Genomic DNA, 21,264 nt, shown 5'->3' with positions numbered 1-21,264 from the left:
GTTTTACATCTTACCATCTGTCTTTGTCCCAGAAATGTATGGATATTGACATACTTAAACACTAAGTTGCCAGGTTGTCTTCAGTCAGGGTTAGTAGCTAATCTGAAGAATAATGAAAAGAAGATAGTTTCTGAGGCAGGATAGGAGTTGATTTGAAGAGGGCTCATCTTCCACTTATTTTTCAGAAATGGGCCTTGTGTACTTTTGTATGAGTCTGTAGACCCAGGCTTTGGCAGGCTTTTTTGATCAAGAGCCAGATAGTTTTATTTTAGGCTCATTTTAGGCTTTGCTGGCAGAACTGGCTGCAGACAATGCCAAACAATGGGTCTGGTTTTGTTCCAATAAAACTTTATTTATAACCCTGAAATTTGAATTTCATATAATTTTTACATGTCACAAAGTATTCTTTTATTGATATTTTAATAATTTCAAAGTGTAAAAACCATTCTTAGCTTGTAGGACATACTGAGCTGGGGACAGTCTAGATTTAGACTTTGTTTAAGTTTTTAGATTCACAGCCATTCTATTGACTCAGCTGGTAAAGAATCCGCTTGCAATGCAGGTGACCTGGGTTCAGTCCCTGGACTGGGAAGATCCCCTGGAGAAGGGAAAGGCTACCCACTCCAGTATTCTGGCTTAGAGAATTCCATGGACTGTATAGTCCATGGGGTCGCAAAGAGTCGGACATGACTGAGCGACTTTTACTTCACAATGTTTCATAAATTATCCTTCATTTTTCATGGATACTTGAAAAACTGAGTGGATAGAGTGATTTATTACATTCTATTTTTTAAAAATAGAAATCTTTTTCCACATAAATACTTAAGTTTTACCAATTATCATGTAGAAGTTTAAAAAGTAAACTAATATATAAGAAACTGTGTCTTTCCTGACAACTTCAGAAATATTAGTGTTTAAAATTTTCCGTACGTGGGATCTCAAGTATGCTGAGCTAACACATATATAGTTGTTCAGTCACTAAGTCCTGTCCAGCTCTCTGTGGCCCCATGGACTGCAGCACACCATGCTTCCCTGTTTTTTAGTGTCTCCCGGGATTTGCTCAAACTCGTCCGTTGGGTCAGTGATGCCATCCAACTGTGAAGTCTGTTAGGACAGGCTCATTCACTTTCATCAACTGATAAATAATGTACATGTTGACAGAGTGTGCCTTTTAGGTTTTTTGTCATTTAGGATCCATTTGCTTTTGACTGTGCTGGGTCCTTGCTGCCGCGGGCTTCCCCTGGTTGTGGCGAGTGCGCGGCGTGACGGCTCGTCGTCACGGTGGCTTCTCTCGCTGTGGAGCACGGGCTCCGGGCCCGCGGGCGTCCGCGGTCGCAGCACGTGGGCTCAGCAGTTGTGGCCCATGCTTAGTTGCCCCGCAGCGTGTGGGTTTTCCTGGACCAGCGATCAAACCCATGTTCCCTTGTCAGCTGGCTTCTTAACCGCTGGACCATGAGGGAAGCCCTTTTAGTTGTTTATGTAATTAAAATGAAATAGAAATATCAGGTATAGACCCTGAGTGCCTCTTTCTGAAGAGGAGGACTGTGTTTATGTTTGGTTTTGCACATATTGTATCCTCAACTCCTGACACAACCTGTAGAATATAGAAGGCTCCTTGGAGCCTGGCACGCTGCCGTCCATGGGGGTCCCAGAGTCCACGCAGCCGAGCGACTTAGCACAGGCACGTGGTACATGTTGTATTAGATCTAGACAAGTACCTTGGAAGACAGTGCATGAAATTTCAGTAATTAGGATTACCATGGTGCTTACTGTGCCAGGAATTTTATATACATCAGCTCAACAACAGTGCTGTCTGATGAAAATATAATATGAGCCATGTGTGTCATTAAAAATTTCTATTAGTCACACTTGAAAAAGTAAAAAGAAACAGGTTGAATTAAATAATTTATGTAACCCAGTATATTCATAATATCGCCATTTCAACTGTCATCAGTATAAAAAAACTATCTGAGATATCCTTTTCTTTTTTTTCTTTTTCTGTAGAGTCCTCAAAAGCATGTGTGTAGTTTACATTTCTAGTATATCTTGATTCAGATACTAAATTTTCCTTGGAAATACTTGGTCTGCATTCAGAGTTCATAGAGTTGAAAAAATAAATCTGCATGCCCAAGACGTTACAAAAACATACTAAAAGCCACTTTAATTTTTAAATTTATATGTTATTAAAATTAAGTAAAATAAAAAATCCACTTCCTCAGTCACACCAGCCACATTTCAGGTGCTTAGAAGCCACCTGGCTGGTGGCCGCCATGCTGGGCACACAGACTTAGGGTAACGGTAGGTGCTGACTCAGAGGTGAAAATGAGTCTCAGGTAGGTAACATCCTGTCTAGGGTTACAGTGCGCAGTGAGGAGCAGAACTGAGACACAGTCAAGAAACAGGATTTAATGCACAATTGTGACCTGAAGAGATTTCACTGGATTTGATGAAAAACAGCAAGTGGTAATATTTATAGAATGAATCTATAGAGTATTTGAAGGAGGAGCTAGTCATGCTGTGGAAAAACACTGCGTAGACTCTGTTTTTGGGGTTTTTGGCCCATTTATTTCTGAAAACAATCATTTCTAGGCATTGATGACTTAAAGCAGGAAAGTGATGTGGTCAAATTTGTGTCTCAGGAGGCTCCTCTCACTGCAGTTTGGGAGGTGGATTTGGAAGAGGATAGAACTGGAGCAGTCTACTCAAGTGAATGTACAAACCTCATGAGGGGTTGTAATACTGGTCAGAGAAGGGAAGTCACCATCCCTTGCTGACACATGGACATTTGTCGCTGGTCAGAAGGAGCATGTGGCAAGTAGGGTAACAGTGTCTCTGGCAAGGACCAGCTGGTGGCCACCCACCGTTCTCCCTGGTTGACATTGCTCAGAGAATTCCTGTGGACTGGATTGCCACTCCCAGATGTGCAACCCAGAGGTGATCAGGTTTACCCAGAGAACTGGGGGAGTGGTTAGAGTGAGAGCTACTCATTTAAACAGAACTGACAGCCAGGTGGATACAAGGGCTGGTGTCGTCCGTGACCGGCAGTCTTAGCCGGGTCCTCCTGGAAAGCCAAAGTGCAGATCGTGAGGTTGATCATGGGCCCCTGGCAGAGGGGGTGGGGGTGCTGGCTGTGTGAGGTGGGGTGGGCCTGAGGGGTGCCCTTCACCCCCCCGCGGTGGCTGGAGCAGCCGGTCCCTGCACAGTTGCTGGGGGCACTGCCGGCTCAGCACCCTGCTCTCTGATTAACATAACCTTTCAAAATCTGTTTATACTGCTTAAGCTATTGCTGATTCTTGATCTTTAGGTAATTGTACATGTCTGATTTTATCTAATGTTTGTTACTTTTACCAGAACGTATTCAAAGATGAGGAAGGATCTGCTTGGTAGGGTTCTTTATATTTTTCTCACTTTATCAGCATGAAAATCAAAGGTTGGCTATTGAGTATTTATGGCAAGAATAAATCTTACATCTCTTGTTGTATTTTTCTAGGCTTGGATTAAAGTGATTGGTTGGAGTTAAAAAAAAAAGACTTAGAAGATCATATTTACTTAGGAACCATTAGAACATGATTTGTAAAGAATTTATCAAATTGATGGTAAGGGGTGATTATTAGGAAAGGTTCGTTTTCAGACAAGGAAAAAAAAAAGGTATCAGAAAATACAGTGTTTTTGAACAAAGTGTTAACTAAGTTGCTTCAACAGATATCTCTTCTCCCCTCTACCTATCCCTGTGCCCAAAATTTGGAATTTGATAGGATTTTTCCAAATCCTAAGTGTACAATTCAGCCTTTATATCACTGAAGTCATTCATTCACTTATTTACTTGTCCAGACAACAAACATTAAGTTCTCGTTTTATGGATGAGATGAATGAGACATAATCTCTACCCTGCAGAGAGCTTGCAGTTGAGAGTGACCCCCGTCAAGACACATTGACATAAATAGGTCGTAGGTGGTGTGTTGAGGTGACACAGTGAAGGGGGGGGGGGGGGCATTTTACCTGCAGTTTCCGGAAGAGTAGATCATGCTCCAGCTAAGACTTAACGATGGCTAGGTCTTCACCAGGTGGGCTGCGATTCCCTCAGGGAAGGGACAGCGCAGGGGAAGTCTCTGGATCACAAGCATTCTCAGCCTCATGAGAGGTGATGTGCTTTCATATCGTGTTGAGTTAAGACTTCATTCCAGACAAATTAGCTCTTATGCCTAGTTAGGACATCCTGAGCTCTGGTTTCGTTCAGGTGGCATATGAAAGCCAGAGTTTAAAAATGACGAGATAGGGTCTGAGAAGTAACTGTCACCTTTTGCCCACAGCACTTCCGCGCCACCCTGCGCCTCTCACGTGCTGGTCCACTAGACCTGAGCCGCACTCAGGACAGTGCCCTGGGGGCTTCAGCTGGCCTTGAGGCCACAGTCCCTTCTGATCCTGTCTCTGACCCCTGGTGCAGCCGTCCAGCCTTTAACCGTGAGGTGAATGCCTCTGAGCCTCGCTTTCTGAAGTGCGAAATGTAGATAATTATACTTATATTCACATGCCTCATGGGACTTCTTAATATTTATAGCTGCAAAATACTTTGCAGTCATTTTTATTAATAGTTACCAGATGTGTCGTAAGGATTAATGAACTTATGATCGAAATGTTTTGAGCTCTCGAAATAGGAAGCAGCCGCCTGCATGGGGGATATGCAGAGAAGCATTAAAATGCAAACAGTACCATTTGGAAATGTGAGCCCTTCTGTGTGAAGGACAGATGACACTGAAGAGTTCGGTACACTCTGAGGGTGTTGCTGGTGTGCATAGTGAAGCTGCTGAATTCACCGAAGGCCACCGCCCGGTATAGAAAGCTGGCGCTCCTCCCGGCCGGACACACGCGTGGGTGCATGTGTGCCGACTTGCTGCCCCCTCTGAAGCCAGCGTCCCCCTCGCCCTGTCTCCTGTTCTTCCCGGGCGCCATCTCACTCTCGCCCCTAGTTGTCTCCAGGTGTTTGGTGGCCTTCTTCATATCTCTGAATTCTCCTTCCTGTCTCCTTTTCCTCTTATCATCCAAGTTCAGGCTCTTACATTACTGGTGCTGTGCCGAACCACTGACGCAACTGCTTAATTGATTTCTCCCAATTCTCTGTCTCCTCCTCTAGGGATGATCTTCTGTAAGCCTAGTTCTTACTACCGCTTCATTCAGTTCCTCTGCTAGCTCTTCGTTGCCTGCAAACATCCACCATAAGCTCATAAGGCCGCCTCCGCACACCCTGACCTCCCTTCCCCCTGCCCAACTCTGGTCACTGCAGATCCTTCCCTCTCTTGAAGACCTCCTGGAAGGTTGAGGAGCTCTTCCCAGGCAGGGAAGTGAGAGGAGGGAGCCTCCAGACAGAAAGGGCAGCCTGCCTTTGTCACGCTACTTTTCATGGGTTGCTTGACCCCTGCCAGGGGCCGTTGTGTCTTCATGGTCTGTCTCCAGGTGGTCACCCCCATGGAGATGTTCTCGGTCTGCTCCCTGGATAACCCCTTCCTCCTCCGCATCTTCTCTGCTTGGAAACTTTCGTTCTGATACCTGTCATCTTCCTTGATGTTTTCATTTTTTTACATACGCGTCCTTCCCCCAGACGGTGTTGCTGCCTTGTTGAGTGAGCCCGTATCCTTTTGGTCTTCATATTCCCACAGCACTACTGAAACACTTTGTGCACCTGAGACCTGAGTCAGTCCTTTTTTTTTTAAGTATTTAAAATATTTTAAAATTATTTACTAATTTTTTTTTGCGGGGGAGGCTGTGCTGGATCTTCAGTGCTGTATTCGGGCTTTCTCTAGTTCTGGTGAGTGGGAGCTACTGTCTAGTTGTGATGCACGGACTTCTCATCGCCACGTCTTCTCTTGTTGCAGAGCAGAGGCTCGGCAGTCGTGGTACACCAGCTTAGTTGCTCCGAGGCATGTGGAGTCTTCCTGGACCAGGGATTGAACCCATGTCCCCTGCATTAGCAGGTGGATTCTTAACCAGTGGCCCACCAGTCCCTGAGTCCGTGTTGAGCTGAAGGAGAGCCCCACTAAAGCAGAGCCCCAGTTAAGTTGTCATGCAGGGCAGCATTGTGGGAACATTTGAAATACACAAAAATAGAGGGAACACTGTGGTGGATCCCCATGCAGTCGTCCCCCAGCCTCCGTGGAGACTTGTCTGCGGGCAGTCCTGGGGTCTGTGCCCACCCTCTTGAGCACGCCCTGTGCTGGAGGACAGTCCGCCCTGCTGCGCTCTCATCCAGAGCTGCTGTCTGCAGCCACTGCTAGGAGGGGGCACATGAAGCGCCTCGTGCGGGGAGCGGAGAAGTAGGTGTGGCGGGAGTACCTGAGTTTACACTCAGGACCCGCTCAGACCCGATGTGATCTTATCGTTGACATAGGTTCCAGCCACTTCAGGTGTATCCAGGAGTTGGGCGGGTGTCCCTACAGAGCAGAGCTGTTGCCTGATCAAGAAGTAGAAGTGTTAGTCATGTCCGATCTGACCCCATGGACCGTAGCCCGCCAGGCTGCCCTGTCCATGGACTTCTCCAGGCAAGAATACTGGAGTAGGTTGCCATGTCCTTCTCCAGGGGAATCTTCCTGACCCAAGGATCGAACCCAGGTCTCCTGCATTGCGGGCAGATTCATTACTGTTTGAGCTACTCGGGAAGAAGCGGTTATGTCGGTGGGGTGGGGGGTGGGGGTTGCAGAAAGTAGTGCTTGTGGAGAGTGAGGGACCGTGAGGGGAACCGTGAGGTCTTCAGCATGGAAGCCTGGAGCCACGAAGTTGGGGCCCTGTCCCTCAGGAAGCCCTGTGGCTCCGCTGGATTCCAGTATTGCATCCCAGTCACAGATACTTTCCCAAGCATTTACTGGATTTGTAAAAAATTATTCTGAATCATAAAGAAAAGTATATTTTTCTGTACTCCATTTAGGAAGACATAGAAAAGGTTTCATGCTGGGTGGATTTTTACATTTTTGTGCTTTAAAGGAGGATGTTTCATCTCAATCTTGTCTCTTTTAAATAAGATATAACTGAAGAATGTAAGTATTTTGGTGTTCCAGCTTAACAAACTTTTTTTCTGCCCTCACTGAGAGATATGGTCTGAACACCTTTCCATTCGTGGGGGGCTTTGGACACAATGGGGAAAATGAAAATGAAGGTGCTAGCCCCTGCACTGAAGGGGCCATAAGACGGTGGAGGGCGTGTGCTTGAAACGGAGAATCCCTGAGAGGAAGCCCGGGGCAGGCAAGACGTGTGACGGGAGTTGGGTGGAGAGGGGTATGGGGGTCTTTCCTGGTCAGGGAATCGAGGGAGAGGCTGGGGGGTTCATGGCCTTGCTGCTGGCAGGGCGCCCTGCCTCGTTCTGTTCCATTGTCTTTCTTAAACACACCTCTGATCCCGGCTCTCCTTGGCCTTCACCTGGAGGAGCTCCCCAGTATCTGCAGGGTAGAGTGTATCTTCTCTTATTTTATCCTTAGGTCTGCCCATCTGTTTGGCTGTATCTCCTACCATGTCCTACTTCACTATCTCTGGGCCTTTTTCTCGGATGCTGGTGCTCTTCCCTTACCTCTAACAGAATTAATCCTTCTAGCACCTTTCTCCCAGAGGCTGTCTCAGGGCAGCATTGGCTGTAGCAGTACCTTTGCTACAACGCAGCTGTTTGCTGTGTGAATGTAGGTCGACACCCTTCTCTGTGGGCTGTTTTGTTCCAGATGGACTTTCTCCCTTCAGTTAAGAGTCTGGGCTGCTAGAAAGGAAGCACGACTTGGGCTGTCAGCCTTCATGCCTGCAGACTCCTGGGGAGTCATGACCGCAGGGGAGCCCTGGCGCCCGGACACACCAGGGGCCTGGGAGGGACCAGGTGCTCAGGGCTGGAGGAAGGGAATCGAAAAGGTTTCCAGCCCAAGTAGACTAGATAGATCAGGCTACTGCGTGGCAACAAGCCCCGACACCCAGCTTTGACTCCTCCTGTGAAATAGGATTGAGGGTAGGTGTTTGGCACGGATGGAGCCCTCTTAGAGCCGAGCTGTCTGAGGGGACCTCCAGACCTGTGCATCGGAGCAGGAGGCAGGCCCAGGAAGGGGCCAGACCTTGGTTGGGGAAATAAATGCAGAACATTGTAGACCCCAGGTTTCTTCAAGATGGTTGCATCTGCTCTGTGCCCACCTGCCGTTGTGAACGCAGCAGCTGCCGACTCCTTCAGGGTTACCAGATCCTCCTCCTGGCTTTTCTTTTTTCTGGGGCTAGTTTTTGTGTGTTTTTTAGCTGTTTTAAAAAGCTCTTCCTTGAACCACACATCCATTAGGAACTGGCTCCACTCATGTGATCTCACTTGTGCCCATCAATTCAGGCTCTTATCCCATCAACCCTGCACTGTCGTTGGCACCTGTCGTTTGCCCGCCTCACTCTTGCACTGTTTCTGCAGCCAGTCTGCCGTCCATTGCCAGGTTGGTCATCTTCATGTCTTGCCCCCTCCGCCCAGGAGCTGGGGGGTCCTCGCCATTGCCCAGGAGCTTCGCTCAGACCCCAGAGCCTCTCCTCACGTTGCTGTCCCTCTGTACCCCAGCCACACTGGCGTCCAGCCTCGTCCCCCTCGCTGCCTGTGATGGCCCTGCCCATGCGCCTCTGGACCAGGAATCTCCCTGGCCAGGCAAGGCTTGGTTTGTACTCCACCTCCCCTGAAGCCTTTGCTGATCTTCCTGTCCTGTCACATCTCTCTGTTAGGTCCTGTAATGCTCCTATGTACAGATAATAAGTGATACTCATGCATGCTCTATCGTGTCCAACTCTGCAACCCCAGGGACTATAGCCCGCCAGTCTCCTCTGTCCCTGGGATTTTCCAGGCAAGAATATGGGAGTGGATTCCCATTTCCTTCTCCAGGGGATCTTCTGGACCCAGGGCTCAAACCCACGTCTCCTGCATTGGTAGGCGGGATCTTTACCACTGAGCCATCCAGAAAGCTCCATGTACAGATCCAGCCCTTGGCTAATGTGTGCCATGCACGCAGAGAGCACCTCCACTCCTTACTGTCTTTAGCCCGTGTCTGGTGTCTCTGGGGCTGGGCCACTGACTCGGCTCCTGGCTTTGTATATTTCCGGCAGAGCATCCCCACCCAGCGCCCGACAGCCCTGCCAGGCAGTGACTTGTCAGAATCCCTACAAGCTGTAGAAGTTCAAACTCTGGGTGGGTCCTCCTGACAGCTCTCCCGTCTCTTCAGTTGAAGGCTTCTCTGGTTCTGTCTGCTCTGCTCCCCCTGAGCCTCGAGCCCACCTGCTCCCTTGTCTCCTCAGCCCGTGCCCCGAATCATGGTGCAGCCGGCCCTTCCGGACGCCGGGTCACCCAGGATGGCCGAGGTGAGTTGGTCGGGCCGGGTGGTGCCTTCTCCGCGGCTGTCCCACATACAGCGGGTGGCCCCAGTGCTGTAACTGTGGAGTCCACGCCCGTGGCTTTTAATTTTAGCATTCCCGTCTCGATAATGAACTATAATATAGGTCACTGTCTTCTCTCTCTGTTTTGCTTGTTACACTTTTCTATTTTCAACTTGCTAATCATATGATTGCTAAACTCTTAGGTGCTTGACTGCTAATGCCGTCTGCTGTTTTAATAGCCCACTGCTCGGCAGAGGCGATTTCTATAAACAGAACCCTCTCCTTATCCCAAGTGCTGGCTTCATTCTCAGTTCTGCATTTTATTCTGATTCATGATATCAGCGTGAAAAGACTGACGCTAAGCTGGGGTAGAAAATCATCTCTTATGATCTCCCACAGATGAACAGCACTTCTCATCTTATGAATAGCAAATCTATTTTCTCCCACTGTGCCGTTCATCCTCTGAGGAGACGCTGTGTCTTCCATAGGAAGTGTTTTATTTTTTACAACAGAAGCAAAAGAGGCCAAATAATTTGAAAGATAATAGATGTCCAAGAGTTCACTCCTTTCTGCGTGGCCCATTTCAATCCTAGGTGTTCACGAATTTAACCAAAGGTAGAGCTGCCCCCGCCCGTGCCCCCATGAGTTGTGTTGATGATTTCTTGAGGCAGGACTGGGGCTCCCAGGCCAGTGGGGCAGAGGGAGACCCTTCCATGAGGGTGTTGCCCTGCTGGCTTGCTCAGATCTAGGCTTTCTGGCAGCCTTAGGAATGTCTGTGCTAAACTGTGACCCAGAGACGGCAGGGAGATTCCCACTCACATAGCAACTCCACTTGAGTGGGAACCTGCGGTGGCAAAGCGCAAGGATCAGAGCTGCGCTTGGCTCAGCGGGAAAGAACCAAGAACTGGGGTAGTCAGAGATCACCTTCCGCACCCCCTCTCCTCTTTCCTGTTGCTGTGGGTCTGACCTCTGATCCCCAGCTTTTCCCTTACTGGAGGCTTTGGGTGAATAGCTTCCCTAGGCCGCGTCATAAAGTAAGTCCGTTCTAGCCCACATCAGAGGACTCTATGGAAACTGATGGGGCTCTGAGGCGCTGTCCCTGGGCCATTCACTCCTCAGGACTAAGTCTTTCCTTCAGCAGATCCTGCAACTGGTGGGGGGGGGGGGGGCTTATTGGGGAACTGCAGACTATTTCAGAACCGTGGTTACTGTTCAGATTTCAGAGTCTCCTAAATTTTGCTTGTGTATTCTTCCCTGCCTGGTCAGTGAGATTAAAAATAGAATAGAAAAGGATAAATAAAACATGTACAAGTTGCGAGAGAAAAATGATTGAAGGATTGCCTCATCTTTTAGAGTATTTATGCTGGTGACAGTTATTGATCTACTGGATTTAGTAAATTTTGCAGCCCAGAGATCCATCACAAAAATGGGTTGTTAATCTCAAGAGGTGCCGTTAATTTCGTACCCTGAGAGTGTGCCTTGTGGGGGAAGGAGGGCCTCCAGAGACAGGAATATAAATGACAATTCACGTGAAAATGCATGATTTATCAAACTGCTGAGTTAAGCCAAGTAACTGTAAGAGACTTATAGATCTCAGCTGTTTCCCAGTTCAAATAAATCCTGTATTTCAAATGGAAAATGGCCATTCCTGTAAGATAAATAATCTTTCCGTAAATATTGAGAACATATTTCTTTTTCTGAGCAGCACCCTTCTCGCCCCACAACCCACTTCCCACTCCGTCTCCCATTCCCTGCCATTGTGCACCGGGAATAGAAAGATAATCTGCCGCCTTCTCCCGGTGGCTGAAGTTTTCATGGCAGGAACGCCCGAGAGCACGTCGGGCCCATGGGGCTCGGCGGAGAGTCAGCTGTTGGCATCCCCAGGGCACGGGGCTCCGAGTGGCTCTGCTGGTGTGACTCAGACCCAGGGACGAGAGGCGGGGAGCCCAGCGCAGCTCTGGCCTCACTCAGCCCTGCTCGCCGGGCTGGCGGCTCCTTGGCCCACTAGTCTCCAGGATCAGAGACCCTGACCCGGGCCGTGGGACCAGCCTTGAGCAGCACCTCGAAAGACAGCCTCTCAGGGGAAGGGGACAGCCCTCAGGCAGCCTCTGTCCCTCCTCTTCCCCTGCCCCCGGCCCCGCAGGCCCCAGGGGTGTCGCTCCTGCCCGAGCTGTGCCCTGGCACGTCCGGATCCCTCGCCGAGGCCCCCGTTTCAGTTCTGCAGGAGCAGAGTGCTCTCCTGGCCTCCAGCGATCTCTCAGCCTCCCCAGGAAGTTGGTGCTGGGCTGGGGCGAGGGGGTGTCCGTTCCCGAGAGAGCAGAGCTCCAGGCCTGAGTGTTGGTGTAAGAGGGAGTCGGCGTTCACATGCGCCATGCTTTATGTGAAGGCTTGCCTGCCCGTCTTGTACCACACTGCCCAGCTGCCGCCCCGCGTCGGCGTTCCCACCACCAGGCAGTTCTGACCCCAGGGGAGTGTCCCACAGTTAACTCCACCTGACCCTCTCTATCCGGTGACAGCATCCGATCCCCGCAGCTTGGGGGCTCCACCCCACACGACTGCCCCCACTTCAGTCGCCAAGTCCCGCAGGCTCCAGACCAGAGGATCCCCTGACCCCTCCCTCAGGTGCAGTGGATTTGCTGGAGCGACTCACAGAACCCAGGAGATGTATCTGACTTACTAGACTATCCCTTTATTAGAAAGAGATGTAATACAGGAGCAGGCAGATGGGAGAGGCCTGCAGGGGAAGGCAAGGCACTGCCATGCTCTCTGGGCACGGTGTCTGCTCCCATCGCCACGTGTTCACCTACCCAGAAACTCTCCAGACCCTGTCCTTTTTGGTGTTTTGTGGAGGTCATTACATAGGCATGGTTGATTAAATCGTTGGCCACTGGTGAGTGAGTCAGCCTCCAGCCCCTTCCCAGAGGTCAGGATGGGATGGAAAGTTACACCCTTCTAGTCATGTGATTGGTCCCCTTGGCAAGCAGCCCCTCCCTTGCTGCTGCTGCTAAGTCGCTTCAGTCGTGTTCGACTCTGTGCGACCCCATAGACGGCAGCCCACCATGCTGCCGTCCTGGGATTCTCCAGGCAAGAACACTGGAGTGGGTTGCCGTTTCCTTATCCAGTGCATGAAAGTGAAAAGTGAAAGTGAAGTCACTCAGTCGTGTCTGACTCTTCGCAAACTGTAGCCTGCCAGGCTCCTCCATCCATGGGATTTCCCAGGCAAGAGTACTGGAGTGGGGTGCCATTGCCTTCTCTGGCCCCTCCCTTGGGGGTTTTCCAAAAGTCACCCCCCTTAACATAAACTCAGATGTGGTCGTAAGGGGCTTGTTATGAGTATCAGGAAACCTTTATTGTTTCTAGCATTTGGGAAACCCCAAGGGTTTTAGGGGTTCTGTACCAAAAACAAGACATTTAAGACCAAATGTGTAATTCTTAACTAGAAACCTTACCGTCACAGGCAGCTGCAGGAGCTGTGCTTATGGAAGGGGGTGGCAGTGAGGGGCACTCTGGGCTGCCTTGCTCAGCCCGGGTCAGGGCAGGGAGGGGCAGCGGTGGCTTGGAGCCTGTTGGCCTCTGTTGTCCGTGCTCAGAGGTGGCACGGAGAGCTGATGTGGGAGCCTTCCGCCCTGTTGCCCGGCCCCTCTAGTCACCATCAGAGCTGTCTGTCTCCGCCGACAGCAGGATTGGCCTCGAGGCTTTGTGGAGGAATGCCTGACTCTGAACTCTCCCCTTTCCAGGTTCAGCGGGAGAACGGGGGCCTGCGCGTGGCCCCCAGCGTGCCTGTGGCCCCGCCGGCCACCCCTGCACCCAGGACCTGTGATGGGTCCCCGAGAGTGACACCCACCTCCCCAGCCCCCGAGGGTGGCGATGGGCCCCCCAGCCCCCTGAGCGAAGCGTCCAGCGGCTATTTCTCGCACAGCGTCTCCACCGCCACACTGTCGGATGCCTGTGGCCCGGGTCTGGATGCCATGGCCTCGACCCCTCCGGGCCCCGGCCTGGCCACCCTCGAGCCCCCAGCCACCTCGGTGGAGGGAAAGGCACCGGGCAATGGTGCAGCCCTGGCCCCAGTTGGGGTGTCTGCAGAGAAGCAGAACCAGGCAGCGGGCCCCCCACCACCCAACCAGGCAAGCAGGAGCTACCCTGCCGCCCCCCAGAAGCCAGAGAACACTCAGCCCCAGGTGAAACCAGGTGCCGGCCCAGAGTCCGACGTCTCCAGGCCACCGCCTTCAGACCCCCGGTTCCAGTTGCCCGCTCCCACCTCTCCATTCAGGATCCAGAAGGTGCGGACCTCGGAGCTGAAGTCGTTCACGCGCATGCTTGGCGGGGACCCCGGCAGCCCCTCGGGGACCACGGAGGACCCACTGGCCTCAGGGGACCTGGGGGACGGCAGCGCTGGGGCTCAGGCCCTGGGAAAGCTGGAAGTCTCCTCGGATTCTGAAGAAGCCAGTGAGGTCCCAGAGTGGCTCAAGGAGGGGGAGTATGTGACGGTGGGCACCAACAAGACGGGCATCGTGAGATACGTGGGACCCACCGACTTTCAGGAGGGCACCTGGGTTGGAGTGGAGCTGGACTTGCCTTCAGGTGAGTGACGCTAGTTTGGGACAGGCTCCTGCCCCCATGCCCACTGCAGTCTGGCAGAAAAGTGTGGGTGCTGCCAAGCACCTGCTGTGTGCCCTTGGGCACATTGTTGCCTTCTCTGAGCCCTGGAGTCACCACTTTTCAAAATCAGGAATTTTCTCTAGATAAGACTCTCCTAAGTGTTTTAAGAGTCAGATTCTCTCTTTTTTTAACTTGCAGAGATTTGTCAGAAACTTAAAACATTCATTGAAAGCTACTAAATATTCGATAATGAATTTAAATCCTGGATCTTAGTTTTTAGTCACAGAAAGGGCTGCATTTGAACTGTCACAGCATCTCTGCTCTGCTAGCTCAGGTTACAAACTCTGATGCCTGTGGAGGTTCAGATGCCTCAGGTGTTCTCCAGACACCCCCAGGCTCCTGGGCCCCCAGCAGGAGGACGGGAGGAGAGGTGAGTCTCCTGTATAGAAGGGCCCACCTTCAGGCCAAGACATCATCAATTGTAGAAAAACTGAGGGCAGGGCTTAAGGAATTGTTTTCCTGTTGTTTTTTTAAAATTGAGATACAGTTGATTTACAATATTAGTTTCCAGTGTACAAACCGGTGATAAAAATTTTTATAGATTATACTCCATTTAAAGTTACTCTGAAACACTGGCTGTGGTGCAGGTGCCGTAAGTGTATGCTTGTAGCCTGTTGTATACACAGTAGTTTGTGCCTCCTAAATCCCCTGCCTCTGTCCTGCCACTCCCGCTTCCCTTTCTCCAGCTGGTAAATCAGTTTGTTCTCTGCGTCTGCAAGGCTGCTTCTGTTTTGTTATAGTCCTTTGTTTTATTTTTTCAGTTCCACATGTAAGAGAGAACATACAGTATTTGTCTGTCCGACTTAATTCACTTAGCATAATGCCGTCTAGGTCTAGCTACATTGTATATAGCAAATGGACAGCAGGTTTTTTTGTTTTTTGGAAATAGTTTTATTGTGATGCAGTTCACATAACAAAAAATCCAGAAGTTTAAAGGGTAGAGTTCAGCAGTTCTTACTATATTTCCAGAGTTGTGCAACCTGATTTTACAATGGGTTTATCAGCCCCAAAAGAAGCCATAGGTCGATTAGCGAGATACTGCCCTCCCCAAGCCCCAGGTAAACCACTAATCTATACTGTTTGTCAAAATTGATATGAAAGGTCCTAATCTGGACTTTCATATAAATGGAGTCATAAAGACCCGAGCTTCTGTGGCTGGCTTATTTCACTTCTCCAGTTCCCCGGGCTCAGCCAGGCGCGCCTGTCCGCCCTTCGTTACTTATGGCCCCTGCTGTCCCATCGTAAGGCCGCCCGTGGTGTTCATCCACTTGTCGGTTGATGCACACTTGGGTTGCTTCCACTTTTTGGCCGTTGCGAGTGAAGCAGCGGGGAATCCTCATCTAAGTTTCGTGTGGACGTCCTTTCTCTTGAGGAGCTACAAGGCGGCTCTCTGCGTCCCACACACCGAGCCTGGCCGGCCGCCTGCCTCTCTCCCTCCTCCCGTGTCCCGGGGCGGGGCGGCCGCTCCCTGAGCGGAAGCTTGGGGGACACGTAGGGGTCAGGGACCCACTCCTCATCCCCCGCCCCGTGCTGCCCTTCACCTTGAAGCACTTTCTATCTGCTTTTATGAAGGAAACATCTTCTCCCCACCTTGACACTTCAGGCTGACAGCTCACTAGCTGTTGCCGTTTAGTTTCTCGATTGTGTCCTGCTCTTCGTGACCCCATGGACCGTAGCCCGCCAGGCTCCTCTGTCCGTGTGATTCTCCAGGCAAGAATGCTGGAGTGGGTTGCCGTTTCCTCCTCCAAGGGATCTTCCTGACCCAAAGGCTCAAACCCGTGGCTCCTGCTTGGCAGGTGGATTCTTTACCACTGAGCCACCAGGGAAGCCCATCTCTCTAGCTTCAGTTTGGTAATTTGTCAGTTCCCATCCAATAGCTTTAGAAAAAATAATCATTTTACCTTACGACCTCCTTGCTTGGTTTGCATTTTGACTGTCCAAACTGAAAATGGTCAGTGCTGAGGGAGAACAGTGGGCTCTGCTTTGCCACATGGGCATCAGAAGCGACCAGGCCTTGACCGAGTCTGAGGCCACAGGGATCTGTCCTCAGTGACCACTGGTGCTGCCGGGGAGGTGCTGCCCGGGCCCCACGCCTTCCACGGGGCGCGGCTGCTCGGGCGCACGGGGGTCCCCTGGGGCTGGGAGCCACCTCCACACCTTCCTCTCTTTCTGCAGGTAAGAATGACGGCTCCATCGGCGGGAGGCAGTACTTCAAGTGCAACCCAGGCTACGGCTTGCTGGTGAGGCCGGACCGCGTGCGCAGGGCAGCAGGCACGGGGCGGAGGCGCAGCACGGGGCTCCGTCTGCAGGGCGCCCCCGAGCCCCGCAGGAGTGGCCTGCTCTCTGGCTCCGCCAGCAACCTGGCCTCGCTGACGGCGGCGCTGGCCAAGACCGAGGGCACGGCACTGAGGGCCGAGCGTGGCCACAGGAACCCCGAGAACCGCAAGTCCTGGGCCAGCTGAGCGGCGGGGCAGTTGCCTCCCGTCCTTCCGGGGTGATGGACAGAGGGCTCCAGGCCCCTCCGAGCCTTTGCGGGGACAGTCTTTGGGGGGCCCTCTAGCCCCTCTCCCTGGAGACAGGCCAGGAATGCTTTTTGCACGGTGATGTGGGGCTGGTGACCCCCCGCCCCTCACTCCCCTTGTTTCGCCCACCCCCCAGGGGGTGAGGGCGCGTCTCAGCTGGACCTCAGGTGGAAGGTTCCAGGAGCCCGGAGTGAGGGCCCTGCTGTCCCTGGGCCTGGGGCTGCCCACTCATGGCCGCTGTTGCTCTTTGTTCTATCTGGTGACCCCGTTAACCTCTTAATTTAAAACATAATTGTTAACTAGTGCCTTGTCACTTCCATGGAGGCGGCCCCCAGCGCCTCAAGTCCTGGCTTGCACCCCAGTTACCCCCAACACCCCCCAAGTGCCAGCTCCTCTAAGTGCCTGGGCCCCGGGCCTGCCCCCTCTTTCCCGCTTTCTTTCCACAGGGTTTCTTAGAGGTTCCTCTGTGGGTGTTTCAGCGCCTTTATACCTGGAAAGTTTTCTCTCTGCCATTTATTCCCTTAACAGAGTTCCTGGATTATATTTATTTATATTTATTTTTTTCAAAATCTAAAATTGTTCGCGAGCCACAATCGTCCACTCAGCACCGGTACCCAGGACCCACCTTGCACATCGCCGGCCTCCATGACCGCTGCGGAACAGCCAGCCTGCTGCCTCAGACGGGGCTCCTCGAGGGGTCAGAGGACACTCAGTTCCTCCCTGTGTCTTAAACACAGATGCACAAGTGGCCTTACTCTCATCTGACAGCAAAAACGGGAGGAGGTGGTGGTTGTGCTTCTGTGTTCAGAGGCATCACAGCCTTCCTTGGTGCAGTTTGGGGTCTGGGAGGGTCCTTAGACCAGTTGAGCTTCATGGCAGTTCTGTGCTCTGATGCCCACTCAGCCCAGGGCTGCAGCCTGGCAGGGTTCACCCCTGGGGGCCTCTAGGAGCCATGGGCCAGACAGCCCTGACCCTGAGCCCTTTTTCCATCAGTGCTTCTCGAATTACTAAGGTGGTGGTCCAGTGACCTGGTGACGAACATTCGGCTGCCTTCCCTGCCTGTCATCGCGGGAGCCACTGGGCCTGTGCTGTGAGCAAGATTTGGGGACACCCTGCAGTTGGGGGTGGAAGCTCGGAGCTGGAGTTTGCACACAGCGTTCTAGCCTGCCTCTTCAGTTCTCATGTTTAGACTCTTAAAAATGATAGCCAGAAAGCTTGAAAAAAAAAAGAACAACAAAACTCGGTTCTCTAGCAACATGAAGCCCCTCACTTGAAGGCGGCCCTGGTTCCCTGCCCCTGGGAGGGGCCACAGGAAGGAGCGCGGATGAAGTGGCCTCCTCGACCCGGTGTGCTGACGCCAAGGCACCCTCCTGTCACCTCCGGGACTGCAGGACAGGATGGAGCCACATGCAGGCTCTGCCGGCCATGGGCTCGCCTGCCCAGAACAAGATCTCATCACCCCAAGCCTCCCTGGCCCGATTTAGAAGGGGGGACAGCCCCGGGAGTCTAAGCTTGCACCCCTTCGTCTCAACAAATACTCCCAGCTTGGGAGCTGGAGGGGTCCCCACAGTGAACAGGCTGAAACCAAGGAGAGTTACTGGTTTTTCCAGTGTGTGGAAGGCCCGGCCTCTGATTCCCCATCCGGGCTCTGTGTCCCTGAGAAGTGGCTTCCAGCACACCTGGACCTCTGCCCGTCCAGGGCACAGCTGCCCGGCACAGAGTCTGCAGGTTTTAATGACCTGGCCCAGTATGCCCTCGCTCCATCTGCTGCCCCAGCAGACAGCCGACCGGGGGTTCCGGGGAGGGGTGGGGGGGCTCCCCATGACATCTGCCCTAACGGGCAGAAGGTATCTTTCTCATTCTCCCGGTGCAGCTCCCAAGCTGGTCGTTTGCCCTCCACCACAAGAAGCCTGTCTCCTTCCTTCAGGGCCAGGACTGCCGGAGCCCCAGGTTTGCAGGGGGCTGGGGGTCCCGTCTGTGGGGCCACCCCCAGCACTCCCCTCCTGTCCTCCACGGGTCTGCTGGGGGAGCCCCTGCCAGGCAGGGTGTGTGCCTGAACTAAGTCCTCTCACCTCTGTGTCAGCTTTTCTATGCAGCCTCCTTCCCAGCATAGATGTTCTCCTCCAGACCTGTTTCCAGGGTGAGACCCTGCTCCCTGGACACCCTCCTGTCCCTGGGCTCGGGGGGGGGGGGGGCAGTGGCCCTTGCTCCCAGAGCCCCCGTGACCTGCCTGAGGGCATAAAATCGTGCACCCCACACTTGGAGAAACAGTGTGGGGAACCAGAAAGTGGTTGGGGTGTTTGTGATCCTCATGGACGGAGCCCAGTACTTGCTGGGGCCTGTTTGCCCCGTGACGGGCATCTCAACCTCGCAGAACCGGCCTGGGGTGGTCAGCTGGGGCACGAGGGGCCACGCTTATTTTGTTGCTGGTTGAGCTAAAGTGGATGAGACAACAGTAGGGTCGCTGCCCTGGGCGGGTTTTTGGCTGGAGCTTGTGGAGGCTGAGAGGAGCCTTGGGTGATACGGGCGGCTCCTTCCAACCTTGAGGGAGGCCAGGAGCCTTAGGTGATGTGGGTCAGCTCCTTCCAACCCTGTTGTCCCGGGAGGCCTCGGGACCCCCTTCTCCTCCCGGCCTCGCCCCCCTTTCTCCTGGGGCCTGCCTTTCAAACGTCCCTAGTTCCCTCTGCCTGAGCGTCTCCCATCGGCCCTGCCCCGCGCTCACCGGGGCCTGGCGTCCCTACGCAGTGAGGCGGCATCTCCTTAGAGCCCTTGGTCTTGAGCTGTTGAGACTGGGGGGCAGCGGCCAGGCCCCTGTGTGCAGAGGTGGTCCTTCCTCCCGGGAGGGAAACTCTGTCGCTGCTCTTGAGTCTGTAGCCCATGGCTCGCCTGGGATTTTCTTAGAATGAAGCGAGTTTGGGCCCAAGCTTGTGGTGTTAGGAAGGCCAGGCCACGTCACTGGTCGTCCTGATGAACTCTTCCCGGGGCCAGGAGGTCAACACGCAGGCCGCCCCAGGCACCCTCCCCCGGCAGCGCTACTGGCAGGGCAGGGGCTGGCCTGGCTCTCCTGACCCCGCTCTGGCCCCTGGGTGGCCTGGGACCCTGAGGGCAGTGAGGGAGCTCTGGGAGAACACAGCGGGGTGTGGAGGCCTTGCTGGGTCCTCACAGGGTGTGGGGAGGCATCCATCGTCCCCCCCTTCTTCCACACCACGCCCCACTTTGCTTCACGACCTCACATCGCCTTGGGTCAGTGTGTGGATGGATGGAGCAGAGTCCTGGGACACCCTAGCCTCTCGCGCGCTGTTGCCCGCCTCCTGGGGGCTTGGGGACTGGCCTCTCCCAGGCGGGGCAGGCAGCTCGCCCTGCCCAGGCCGTCACGCCTGTTCCCGCTCCTTGCTGCACGCTGATGTTGGCTCGGGAGTTGAAGAGCTGCGGTCCCGAGAGCGAGGAGCCAGGCAGTTCTCCACCTGAAGGTGTGGGGGTGTGGCTGGGGAGTGGGCGGGAGTGAGGGGCTCCCCCTTCCCTCTGTCTTCTGTCCTTGACTTGCTGACAGACAAACCTCATTTTAGACGTCAGCCAATCAGGCTCCGGGACTTAGTAAGACAGCAGGAGTGGTGGGGGGCCGTGTGGCCCGGGGGCTGCAGGTTGCCGGAGGACAGGTCAGTCTCTGCTCAGAGGTGGTCGCCCAGCCCAGACCGCAGGGCACTGTGCGGGGAGGCAGTGGGGGTGGCTGGCCGAGATGCCCAGAGGGAGCGGGAGGGTGAGAACACCCAGCGGTGGGGCTGCGTCGGGTTGGCCATGCTGGCGAGAAGGGCCCTGCGTGCTGGGTGAGCTGTGAACGGCCCCTGCGGAGTCAGTTGGAAAGGCTCAGGTGTCCAGCGCGCCCCCTTCCTTACCCTCCCTCCTCTTGCATTAAGCTCCCTTGTCTGTGAGACCCTCTGGGAGGTTTGCTGGGCTGAGATGAGCCGCCCCGGCCACGGCCTGCCTGCTCACACCTCTCCAGCTTCCAGGGTCGCCACTCCGTCCGTCCGTCCATCACTCCTCACCTCCAGGACAGGTTGTGCAGCCTGAGACCCCAACTCCCTTGTCCCTGCGTGCACCCTTCTCGGGGGAACCCCTCGTGCCTTCTGCGTGCTGCTCATTAATCGTGTTGGGGGCGTCTTGGAGCCTCTGTGTGGAGTTCTGTAAATATGATGGGTTCACACAAGGAAGTGATTTTGATTGGGGGATTGTTGATCCTACACGTGAAATGGGAGTTAAGAGAAACCCAAAGACTGTAATGACCTGTAAAGACTTAATGATTTGTATTGTATAGTGAACTAAACTTCTGTAATTTTGTACCTTATATGCCTTCCCACCATATGACCAACAGCCTTTAAATAAAACCAGATGATCTCTTGCCTACGTCTGTGGTCTTCCTGTTGCTTTCCCCTCTCCCCACCAAGGCAGGGGTGTTGGGGCTCATTCCAGACTGTCCCCCAGAGGCCAGGGTGGCCTGGTTCTGAGTGATGGGGCGGGGCTTTTCAGCACAGAGACTGGAGGAGGGGAGGCTCAGGGCAGTAGCAGGTCCCCTGAGCACACACCCCCTGGCCCGGCCGTCTTTTGTCACGTATGTGGTTTTGTGGCCAGTCGGTCGAGATATCTTTCAGGAGCCTAGGACCAACAGAAACTTCCTGATGACCTTAGACTTGGAGCTTCTGGGCTAACTTGGTGGAAGGCCACTTTTCTGGAG

At 53.3% G+C, this 21,264-nt stretch overlaps 1 protein-coding gene across 2 annotated transcripts in view; it reads left to right on the top strand.

Moving 5' to 3' along the window:
* The window catches only part of KIF13B (kinesin family member 13B), a 203,025-nt gene extending 182,089 nt beyond the window's left edge, over nucleotides 1-20,936 (top strand). Inside the window, exons 38-40 of one of the 2 annotated variants that reach the window (XM_070480650.1) lie at nucleotides 9,277-9,339; nucleotides 13,092-13,935; nucleotides 16,189-20,936. In XM_070480650.1, the coding sequence (XP_070336751.1) occupies nucleotides 9,277-9,339; nucleotides 13,092-13,935; nucleotides 16,189-16,475 (1,194 nt within the window). In that variant the 3' untranslated portion in view covers nucleotides 16,476-20,936. The remainder of the gene's footprint in view (nucleotides 1-9,276; nucleotides 9,340-13,091; nucleotides 13,936-16,188) is intronic. The other variant, XM_070480651.1, reaches the window with a different exon arrangement.
* Nucleotides 20,937-21,264: the final 328 nt, after the last annotated feature.

This window comes from Odocoileus virginianus, chromosome 18 (assembly GCF_023699985.2).
Source record: "Odocoileus virginianus isolate 20LAN1187 ecotype Illinois chromosome 18, Ovbor_1.2, whole genome shotgun sequence".
Classification (NCBI taxonomy): domain Eukaryota; kingdom Metazoa; phylum Chordata; class Mammalia; order Artiodactyla; family Cervidae; genus Odocoileus; species Odocoileus virginianus.
This window is presented reverse-complemented; position numbering and strand designations above follow the sequence as displayed.